Source organism: Phoca vitulina, unplaced genomic scaffold (assembly GCF_004348235.1).
Source record: "Phoca vitulina isolate PV1807 unplaced genomic scaffold, GSC_HSeal_1.0 scaffold35, whole genome shotgun sequence".
In the NCBI taxonomy this organism is placed as follows: domain Eukaryota; kingdom Metazoa; phylum Chordata; class Mammalia; order Carnivora; family Phocidae; genus Phoca; species Phoca vitulina.
In genome coordinates, this window is record NW_022589738.1 from 11,643,115 (window position 1) to 11,654,016 (window position 10,902).

Genomic DNA, 10,902 nt, shown 5'->3' on the forward strand with positions numbered 1-10,902 from the left:
ACTGAAAAGAGGAACCACAAGGACACCGAGAGGCTAAGTGGACGGTGGACGGTCCTGCGGACACGACGCTGCAGATGTGACTCCAGCCCTCCCGGCAGCCGGAGCAGCGCCATGGGCCACACAGCTCCCCCACTGGAGCGGAGAAGCCCACAGCAGCTTCTTCACAGACACCGCGTGTATCCTGGCTCCCATTTTAAAGACACTTCTCATATGGGCTTTGAGAGGGAGGGCAGAGAGATGCGATGACCAATACAGACCGTATTTTATATTATTTTTTAAAGTTTATTTATTTAAGTAATCTCTATACCCAAGGTGGGGCTCGAACTCACAACCCTCCAAGATCAAGAGTCACGTGCTCTTCCGACTGAGCCTGCCAGGTGCCGCCAGACCATATTCTGATAACACATATCTAATAGATTTCTATGTTTCTGATAGCAACCTTATAACGGCTGCAAATATAACGTTCAGAACACACAGTGACGATTTAGTATCTACAGGAGTAGATGGCGGCATGGCAGCTACGTGTGCGTTTACATCTCACTCTAAATAAGCACAAAACTGGACTCTATGTCATGATTCAAAGGTCAATTTTTATGTCTTCATAAACACATAGTTAATGAAAGAAAACGAAACAGCAATGCTGGGGTCAGGTGACTCAGTTGGTATATCCTGGTCTAAAGGAAAGGGATGGTTCCCAGCCTGAAGTGGAACAAAGTCTCACCAGTTAGTGCAGCTGAAGTATTGGATCCAGCAGAGAGCTGCTTAATCTTACGCTGGGAAGTAAAAAAACTAATTAGATGAAAAGAGTTTCTCTCGTCAGTGTCACCAAGTCCCAGCTGTCCTTCATTATTTCCTCCAGCTGCGTATACTTTGCCTCCTTCTGCACATGGAAAAGGAAAGAAACATCAATATACTACAGTCACCATCTTTACGAGACAGGCCAGGTACCAGGTATTTCCCCTGTTAACAGTGAAGAAAGCTGAAAGCTGACATTATCCTACCATTTATTATCCTACCATTTGGTGAACAACTTTAATTCGGTATCAAAAATCAAGCAAAACAAGCAAGGTTATACATGTTTGTGAGATTTTCTAAATCGGTTTAGAGCTTAAGTAGCAACTGAAATGCACAGAATGTGTGGAATGTATTTTCTTGCTAATGCAGCACTTTATTAAATCAGAGCAAAAAGAGGAAAGTAATTTCCAAATTAGTTTATAATCCAAATCAAACTATTTTAAAAGAGATGTGGTTCATTAATTTTAACTTCCATACCCATTAAAGTTAAGATATAATATGTAACGAGTAAAATGAGGCAAATCCAAAAAGAGTATCATTAGAAACATGAAAATTCTATGTGTATTTTAATTTTCTAGCTAAATAGGAAGGCAGTATAGTATTGTGTTTAGGAGAAAGGACTGGAGAGCCAGATTTCCTGGGTGCAAATGCTGGCTTGCCACTCATCAGCTGTGTGACCTAGGGCAAGCTGTACTTAACTTCTCAGTGGCTCATTTTCCTCATCTGCAAAATGGGGATAAGAATACTGCCTACTTCACAGAGTTGTTTATAAAGATCAAATTAGCTGACATTTATAAAATTCTTAGAACGGCATTTGCTTGTTGTACACACTATGTAAATGTGTGTTAATTATTAATTAAATATGAAGTGTATCATGCCCAGATAATAAAAATTGCCAGTAAGCTCAAAAGTAATGAAGATTTTTAAAAACATACCCATATTAAAAACTAGTTATATCTGTCATACAAATGCACATGAAGTTAAAGCCTCACTAAATTATAGGGGAAACTGAGGGCAAAATCAGCCTGAATCAGTAAAAATTTAAAGTTATAGTAGAAAAGATGACACCTAGCTGAGGAACCAAGACTAGCTTTCCAATGGAACATACCACAAGGCCACGTGATTTAACACTTATCACGTGAACCAGAGTTGGTGGAATACTAAAGCAGTTCAGAGCATGACATGAGTCAAAGTTGAATAGGCACAGAAAGCTCCATGGAAGAAGACTTATACTGGATCTTAAAAGATAAGAATCTGAATAAGAGAAAGATATTTTAGCAAGGAAAAAGTATGAATGAGGGGAAAGGCCTGAGGAGGAGCTGGAGGTGGTGAGAATAACCTGAACACAGAAGAGGCTATGGGAGAGAAGGAGGTAGGAAAGGCTGCTCGGTGATCAGCGCCTGGATGTCCATTTGCTCCAGCAGCATCTGTTGAAAAGACTACCCTTTCTCCACTGAATTGCCTTGGCACTTTTGCCAAACATTAGTTGGGCATATATGTGTGGGTCTACTTCTGGACTCTGTTTTGTTCTGATAATCTTTGTCTCTCTTTTTGCAAATAGCCCAGTGTCTTGATTACTGTGGCCTTAGAGGTCTTGAAATCAGTAGTGTTAGTCCTCCGATTTTGTTCTTTTCAAAACTGTTTTGGCTATTCTAGGTCCTGTGCTTTTTCATATAAACTTTAGAATCACCTTGTCAGTTTCTACACAGAGACATACACAGCCCATTTGGATGGTGATTGGAATTGTGCTCACATCAATAGCCTTTTGGGGGTGGCTTCCACTCGCCCTCAGAAAAGAGGAAAGAGCGGGCGCCTGGGTGGCTCAGTCGTTAAGCGTCTGCCTTTGGCTCAGGTCATGATCCCAGGGTCCTGGGATCGAGCCCCGCATCGGGCTCCCTGCTCCGCAGGAAGCCTGCTTCTCCCACTCCCCCTGCTTGTGTTCCCTCTCTCGCTGTCTCTCTGTCAAAAAAATAAATAAAATCTTAAAAAAAAAAAAAAAAAAGAAAAGAGGAAAGAGCAAGATCAGGAGCAAGCAGCCCCTGAGGTGTGTGCATAGGTAAGGATGGGCTTCCCCTTAACATAATCCAAGAAAAGAAGATTTTCTGCAGCCAGTTAACATTTATCTATGTATTTTCAAAGGCAAACAAGTGTGCTAACCATTTACATTTTTAAAAAATCCTAATCTTATTATTGCCAAGGTACCATTTCTATTAATTTTACAAAGCCACAGATGAGAACTCTGTCCTCAAATTGGGAAAGAAGTCATACAGATTGAATACTACACCTGTTGAAACTAGGGTGTGGTTCCGTCCACAGGCAGCAAATTTCACTTTTTCAGGTTTTAAAGCTAAAAATACAAAAAAATATGACAATTAAAAGATTTTATGGTTACAAAAATGATAAATAACACAGGTCAAATGGTAACTAAGCAGTAGAAACGAGATTTAAACCCAGGCCCGTCAGACTCCAAAGTTGATGTTCTTAACTAATAAGCCAAAAGTTTTCAGGACTAGCTGTGCATCATAATAACCAGCGGAGCTTTGAGAAAAATACAGATAGCTCAGCCCCACCCCTGGAGAATGTGAGTCAGTAGGTCTGCTATGTATTTTTCAAATCTCCACAGGTCATGAATATGTACTGAGATTTGTGGCACTGTTATGCTGCCTCCTCACCAACCTGATCTATTCCCTAATCTGCTATCACCATTGTCAAGTTCACCTTCTACCTCACACAATGAAACACTACAAGTCCAATATTCATAGGCATAACCTATGATAAAGCTCTTCACTCATTCATTTACATGTTCAAAAAAGATTTACAGAACCCCTCCTAAGTGCTTAGCATAGAGGCTGCAAAGATCACTAAGACAGAGTCCCTGGTGTCAAAGTTCACAGTCTAGACAATCCTGTTACTTCATCTATTAGATATCTGAGAATAAAGATCATGTGAATAAACCCAGGCTTTAAAAAAAAAAAACCCAAACCTAGGGTTTATAGTACATTGTGCTCAATAAACACTTTTTGACCAAGTAGAATACTTTGAAAATTCCATAACATTATCTATAAATAGCATGGATATGCTAAATTACAATGACATTTTGAGCTGAAATTAAAAATTTAGCTAAGAAGATTAAGAATACTGCTCTTGGCACATCCCAAAGAATCTCCATCACCACTCAAACTTAGTTGATGTTCACAGGTAACAACCCAACAGAAGCTTTACACATAATGCTAAGAAAGCTTTCTAAAGGTATTATACATCCCATATTTTCTGGGACAGTCCTGATTTAAAATATTTTGTCCTGTTCTTGTAAGGACACTAGTACTAATTAACCCCTAGTCCCGATGTCTCATTCAGTACATCTACTCACTATATGCAGCAGGGTAAAGTATAATTCATAAAACCAACAACTACATAGAACCATGATGTCCACAACTCTAACAAATGAGACAAAGCTCAAAATTCTTATATATTGTATTGGTTGTTCTTTGTATATACAATAACAGTAATATTTAAGCAGGTTAACAAACAGGCAAAATAAAAGGATATTCAAGTGCAATACTGAAGAATCATTATTTCCTTTGTGTTCTTCGGGTTTAAAAAGCAATGTGATTTTTAGACCCTAATATATAAAAGTAGTTCTGATTATCATATAAAAAATAAAGTTAAACACCAATAATAGGTAAATAATGGAAACTAAAGAACTAAAGGCTTTATTATTCCTAATATGATATTAAAGAACATCACAATCAATATAAAAGTACTTTATGCAGTGTAAGTATTTAAAGCAATAAAGAAGAAAAGACCCCAAACCTTTGACACATGTTGGCTTGTTAACAGTTGACTTTGATCCTAATCCTAACTGGCCCCAGTTGTTACTGCCAAACATGTAAAGTTTATTATTTCCTGGTGGGAAGGAAAAAGACATAAGAAACTGAAGCATTTTCAACATAAAGTCATGTGAGATGAAGTCATCACAAAGCAATAAAAAAGCTACACTTAAAAGTTGTATTGCTTTTCCGTGTTGAAACAGGTTACAAGGTTACAAACAGGTGAAAATGAATTGTTTTAACTGTCCATCTAAGGGTTACCAGATTCTGTTAGGTGTAAAAAAGTTTCTAAGAGGGGCGCCTGGGTGGCTCAGTCGTTAAGCGTCTGCCTTCGGCACAAGTCATGATCCCAGGGTCCTGGGATCAAGCCCCACATCGGGCTCTCTGCTCCGCAGGAAGCCTGCTTCTCCCTCTCCCACTCCCCCTGCTTGTGTTCCCTCTCTCGCTGTGTTTCTCTCTGTCAAATAAATAAAATCTTTTAAAAAAAAGTTTCTAAGATTATGCAGTAATCACTTTTGATCATATAGATATATTAAAATAAATTTATTCCAAGAAAGTAGTGTGTATACAAAATCATATTTAAATATACCAAGGGGATTCAAAATTTAAAACACTCTCTTGATGAATCAAATTGTCAAGAATTCTCTGATAAAAGAAAGAAAAAACATTATTCTGGTAAAGGAAATATATTCAACATGTTTGAAACGCAGCACATCTATAATATTTAGGGTTCTCTAAGGATTACCATCCTCACTTAGGATTTCAATACTAACCTGTAACAATAGCAGTATGTTCATCTCCACATGAAAGAAATGTAGGTATATCATTTTTAAACCAAAATTTGCTGGGAATATTTTCAGCAAATTTAGTTTTTCCAAATGTAAACACAGCACCCGAATCTGCAAATATACGACAGTATATTTTAGAACTTTCACTATGTTGTCTGTTACTATTTTTTTCAGTAACTCATCTATACAGATTCCTTGTCTTGTGGCAGCTTTGCTTCCACTCTAGCACTGTTTACATCCTCCTTCTACCTTCAGTCTCACTCCTCAGACTTTATTCTGGTTTTATTTATGAAATCTACTAAATATGTATTATTTACTGGTGGAAAGTAAAAAAAGGAAGGCAGTTCTCAACGCGTTACTAAAAGTCCTGCTGTGCCCAGGTGGACCATCTGCTCCCTGGAATGAGCTGACTGATAAAATCCGTGCCCCATTAACACTGGTTAACACCTCATGGTCTAGCCCGATTGAAGGCTTTTCTCCACACATGGGAACAGGACAGTATTGTTTCATCATTAGCATCATGTCGATATAGGATGTTGAGATTTAACATTCTTAAATTAAGTCATTAAATACTACCTGATCTGAGTAGTATTCACAGACTATTTTGGTCCAGTACCATTTTAGAGAGAGACCAAAAATCCCTACCAGTTTTCAATAACCATTTAAACACACACACAAGGCCAGATCCAGCTTTTGAGGAAATCTCAAGGAGAACATAGGGAACATAAGTATTAATAATAAATGATAATGCACAAGGGACTAGCCACTGTGAAAAACCCTTTGAGAACAATTGTGAGGCGTGTCAATTCAAACTGATAATTGAAATTGAAGAGGCCAGGTTCTAGAACACACTCTGGGTTTTTCTAGAATGAATAATTTTGTTTTGTTCTATTCTGGCTTCCCAGATAGCCTGCCCTGATACCTTCACCCCCAGCCAGGGTTTGGTGGCTCTGCTCTGTCACCTGGTATCTATTGTGAAATGGTACTGTCATTTTGTTTACTTTCTAGTATCTCTTACTAGCCTGTGAACTCCAGGAGGTCAGGAATCTAATCATGTTAGAGCCAAGAGCATGGCAGAAAACGCTAAATATATATGTACACACACACACTTGATTCTGCTGTAATCCAGTGTTTTTTTTCAAACTGTTGGTCTCGACCCATTAGTGGGTCAGAAAATCAATTTAGTGGGTCACGATTATCATTTTTAAAGGAATGTACTATAAAAAAGATCTGAGAGCATACCAAGTGGTTAGAGTAAGCACCACTTCATGAAACGTCTACGTCTGTTACACTATACGTGTGGTACGGCGTCACAATGTCAATTGTACTTCTGGAGCTCAGAGAAAAAGTCTCAAAGAGCACTCGTAATGGCTCCCTCTGCACCCCCTTTCTCTAAGTTGTTTCCCCCCTTCCTCTTTTACCCCACGCCCTCTAGTCACCCACTCTTTACTGCATTCAATACATAACTGGGTCCTGGGGACCTCGAGGGAGGTACTTTGGGGAAGTTTATAGGGAGGTAAAAACTGCCCCCGCGTTCGAGAAACTCATCGAAAGCTTATTTTAAAAGAAAGAGAAGAAAACACAAGCACCCCCTTCCCCGTGTTTCCCCCCGCCTTCCTTTCCGCTCCTCTCCAGCTTTCGCGGAGGCGAGGCCCGAGCTCCAGACCCAGTCCGGCGGCCGCCGCCCGGGCCTTTCCCCCGACGGGGCGGCCCGGAGGCGGGACCTGGCCGCCCGCCCGCCCGCGGACCCTCCCTCCCGGCCCGCCGCCCCCCCCGCGGACGCGACTCACCGGGCACCACCTCCTCGGGTTCCCCCATGCTGAGGGCGGTGCGGGGAGCCTGCGCCTGAACCGGAAAGGTGGCAAAGGCGATTCGGTGGGGCCTATGGCAGCACCTCAGTCCCGACGCGGGCCGCGGAAGCCCCCCGGGCCCCCATAGCGACACCCCGGACATCGGCTACTACCGCGTCCCCGGAAGTCAACAAACAGCCGCTAGGGGCAACGGAGGCGGAACGTTAGGGCGCGAGGCGGGGCCGGCGCCGGGGGAGGGGAGCGGAGGGCCGGGCGGCCGGCACGGCGCAGGCGCAGGCGCAGACGCAGCGGGCGGGGCGGTAGAGGCCGCGCGCCCTCTGGTGGCCGGGAGGGGAGGGGCGGCCACGCCGCGCAGGGATGCTTCTGAGCCCGCACGCTGATGTTGGCGGTTTATCTAGGCCCCGCAGGGACCCCGTAAGCATATTGACAAACGTCACAAATATCACATGCTCTGTCACTCAGGCTGTGTGGCGCAGGCAAACGTCGGCACATAACTGTAATAATACTAGTAATAAGTGATTGTCTCTAACTAAATGAAATAGGGACTCTGCTAAACATCCAAAACGCATTTGTATTCCCAGCATGTAACCCGGGACCTTCCATATACTAGATGCTCATTAAATCTTTAACGAATGAATGAGTCCTACCGCAGTCCTGTAAGGTGGTTCATGTTGCTCCCTCGTGGATGTGTTGATTATACAGTGGAGGAGAGCTGGGGTCTAGTTTAGCCAGCCCAACCTGTCGACAGCTTTGAATGTCTCCCTCTGTCCTCCCCCAGAAGGCTGAGGTGTGCCATCCACTACTGACAGGAAATGCACAAAGAGATTCACCAACAGCAGAACACCATTGCTTTAGGATTCGTCCAGAGAGATTTTTCGACAGTCAAACTTTAATTTCCCATACACCATAAAACAAAGAGGCAAAAAGCCAACTTCCAGGATGAGGAAATGTATGTACATGTGGTAGTTGTGGGCACGAGCTCTGGAATCAAAGCTGGATTCAAGGACCTCGTGTGTAGGAGAGCATGTTATTGACTTTCTCAGGGAGTTTGATTAAAACTGGAAGGAGAGATTAAACGAGGCAATACACAAATAATCATTTACTTACAAAGCAAAGTGGGGGGTACAAAGAAAGTGTTTAATGGAGAGCACTGACATGGTGTGAGATGTTAAGAAATGCTTATCTGAAGAAACATCATTAAATCTAAGAACTGAAGAAGGAGAAGCTGGGAGAGGTGAGAGAGCTCTGGGCAGAAAGTAAATCGTGGGCAAAGGCTCATAAAGAACAGAGCTCTTTCCAGGAGCTCAAAGAGGTAACACCAGCTCATGGCAAAGTGGCAGGGTTGTGGGCCTGTTAAGGATCTGAGATTTCACCCTAAGGACAATGGGAAGCCATTGAGGGGTTTTAGGCAGTGGAGTGACAGGATCAGCTATGTGTATTTCTGGAATCATTCTGCCTGGCTGATTTGTGGGGAATAAATTGGAGCAAGGAGGAGGGTTCAGAGACTAGTGCAGAAATACCAACAACCAGTCACTATGGCTTAGAATATGGTGTATTGGCAGATCTGGAGCAGGCCAACTTGAAAATGTCTTAGGAGGTAGAATCAATAGGAAATGGTATCTGACTATTGACTCAGGCAGTGCAGGACTACCAAAGAGCTCTTAGAACAACAGCAAAGAAGGGCCCTAAATTACTTTGGGAAAAATAAGATATTCTTCGTGAAAGCATCATAATAGTCACTATGGGAAAGTAAGAATTTTTAAAGACTTCCTTTAGTTATGCTATGTTTAGTTTTTTTTTTTTAAGATTTTATTTATTTATTTGAGACAGAGAGCGAGCTAGAAAGTAGGAACACGGGAGGAGAGGGGGAGGGAGAAGGAGCCTCCCCACTGAGGAGGGAGAAGTAGCCTCCCCACTGAGCAGGGAGCCCGATGTGGGGTTCAATCCCAGGACCCTGGGATCATGACCTTAGCTGAAGGCAGACGCTTAACCAACTGAGCCCCCCAGGCGCCCCAAGTTTTTTTTTAATTTCAAAAAGAGAAAGCACATTTTGCTGCTGAGTGTTCCAGAAGGTATTGACGCAGCTCTACTCCCGGGTTTTCAACATAAGCAAATAGGGGAAGGGTGGTGCCATTCACTAAGATGGGGAACACCGAGGAAAGAGAAGGAAGGGTGGAGTTAGGTAGGCGGGGTGGGGAGAACATTACAGTTCAGCCTTGAGCACACTAAAGCATCAAAGTGGAGGTGCTGAGCTGAGCAGCCAATTGGCAAGTAGGAGCCCCAGATGGAGAGACGTATTTGGGGGTGCCTGGGTCTAGGTAGCCTCGGGAAAGACTTCTAGGTGAAAGACTGGAAAGTGACTATAGAATGAAAAGGAAAGAGAGGCTAGGATGAATCGTGCTAAAGGCCAACATTTAATGGCCCAGCAAGAGATGATGAAGCTGGAAAGCAGAGAGGAGCCACAGAGAGAGAGCCGACAGAATAGGGTTTCAACAGGAGGGTGTGGTCAGTTGTGTCACGTGATGCTGAGAAATGCAGTAAGGTGGAAACTGCCCCCTGAATTTCTCAATGCATATCATTAATGCTGAAAAGAAGTGTTTGGTAGAGTGATGAAGGAAGAAACAATACTGGAGTAGAGAGTGGGAAAAGATGAAAGAAACAAGTGTGGGTGAACAGTTTGGACATCCAGGAGACTGAAAGGACAGGAGATAGTATTTGGAGGGGCAAGAGAGGTAGATGGAGAGCTTCTCTTAAGTTTGGAGAGACCTGAGAATGGTGAGGGGCAAAGCAAATAGGTGAGAAAACACAGATTGAGGAGAGTGAAGGAATAACCAATACTATAAGGGACGAAGAGATGGTATCCAGATTGCCTGTGGAGGGACTAGTCTTAGCTAGAAGGGGAGACACTACTTTAGCATAACAAGAAGAAAGGCAGAAAACCTCCTTGCACAATATACCGCATATATATATGATATATATATAGACATATCTATATCTATCTATATATCATATATATATCATATCTATATCTTACATATGATATATATATACATATAAAAAAGATGGTATCTACATAAACTTGATACATATGATACAGATACATATTGCATATGTCATATAATATATAATACTATTGTCTGTCCTGGAAGGGGAGGTACTAGATCATGCACATGGAACACAGTGTGGTGCCTGGGCTAGGGAGTAACACTCAACAGTGTTAGCTCTCATGAATAAGGCAGAGTCAGCTACACTCCCTGTATGCGCATAACCCAGGCTATGCTACATCGCAAGCAACACTCAAATCTCAGTGGCTTAACACAAACAAAAGGGTTTTTTCCCTCACTCATGCTACATGTCCAACATGGGTCAGTGGGGAGGATCTGCTTTACCTGATCACTCAGGGGCCAGGACCACTGATCTCGTAGCTGCACCATTTGTGACTCCTGACCTCTTTGCTTGCCGTAGCAGGTCTAGAGAGAGAGGAAGCAGGAAATGAAATGTTTCAGGCCAGAGGGAACACGTTTCTGCTTCTTACCACCCCTTGGCCAGATCCAGTGTTCTGTGCCCCTGCATACTACGGGCAGGCGGGGATAGGGGGGAGCATCCGTGACATTCAGGAAGGAGGACGTATTTCCACCACACCCCCGTAGCCAGATGGTCTCAACCTGTGGAGTCACT

At 42.7% G+C, this 10,902-nt stretch overlaps 1 protein-coding gene across 3 annotated transcripts in view; it reads right to left on the bottom strand.

Moving 5' to 3' along the window:
* RPGR (retinitis pigmentosa GTPase regulator) overlaps positions 1-7,434 on the bottom strand; it is a 52,872-nt gene extending 45,438 nt beyond the window's left edge. For all 3 annotated transcript variants that reach the window (XM_032426462.1, XM_032426459.1, XM_032426461.1), the window contains exons 1-5: positions 7,204-7,434; positions 5,399-5,524; positions 4,609-4,701; positions 3,080-3,142; positions 722-880 (exon numbers count right to left, since the gene is read on the bottom strand). In XM_032426462.1, coding sequence (XP_032282353.1) covers positions 722-880; positions 3,080-3,142; positions 4,609-4,701; positions 5,399-5,524; positions 7,204-7,366 — 604 coding nt within the window. In that variant the 5' untranslated portion in view covers positions 7,367-7,434. The remainder of the gene's footprint in view (positions 1-721; positions 881-3,079; positions 3,143-4,608; positions 4,702-5,398; positions 5,525-7,203) is intronic.
* Positions 7,435-10,902: the final 3,468 nt, after the last annotated feature.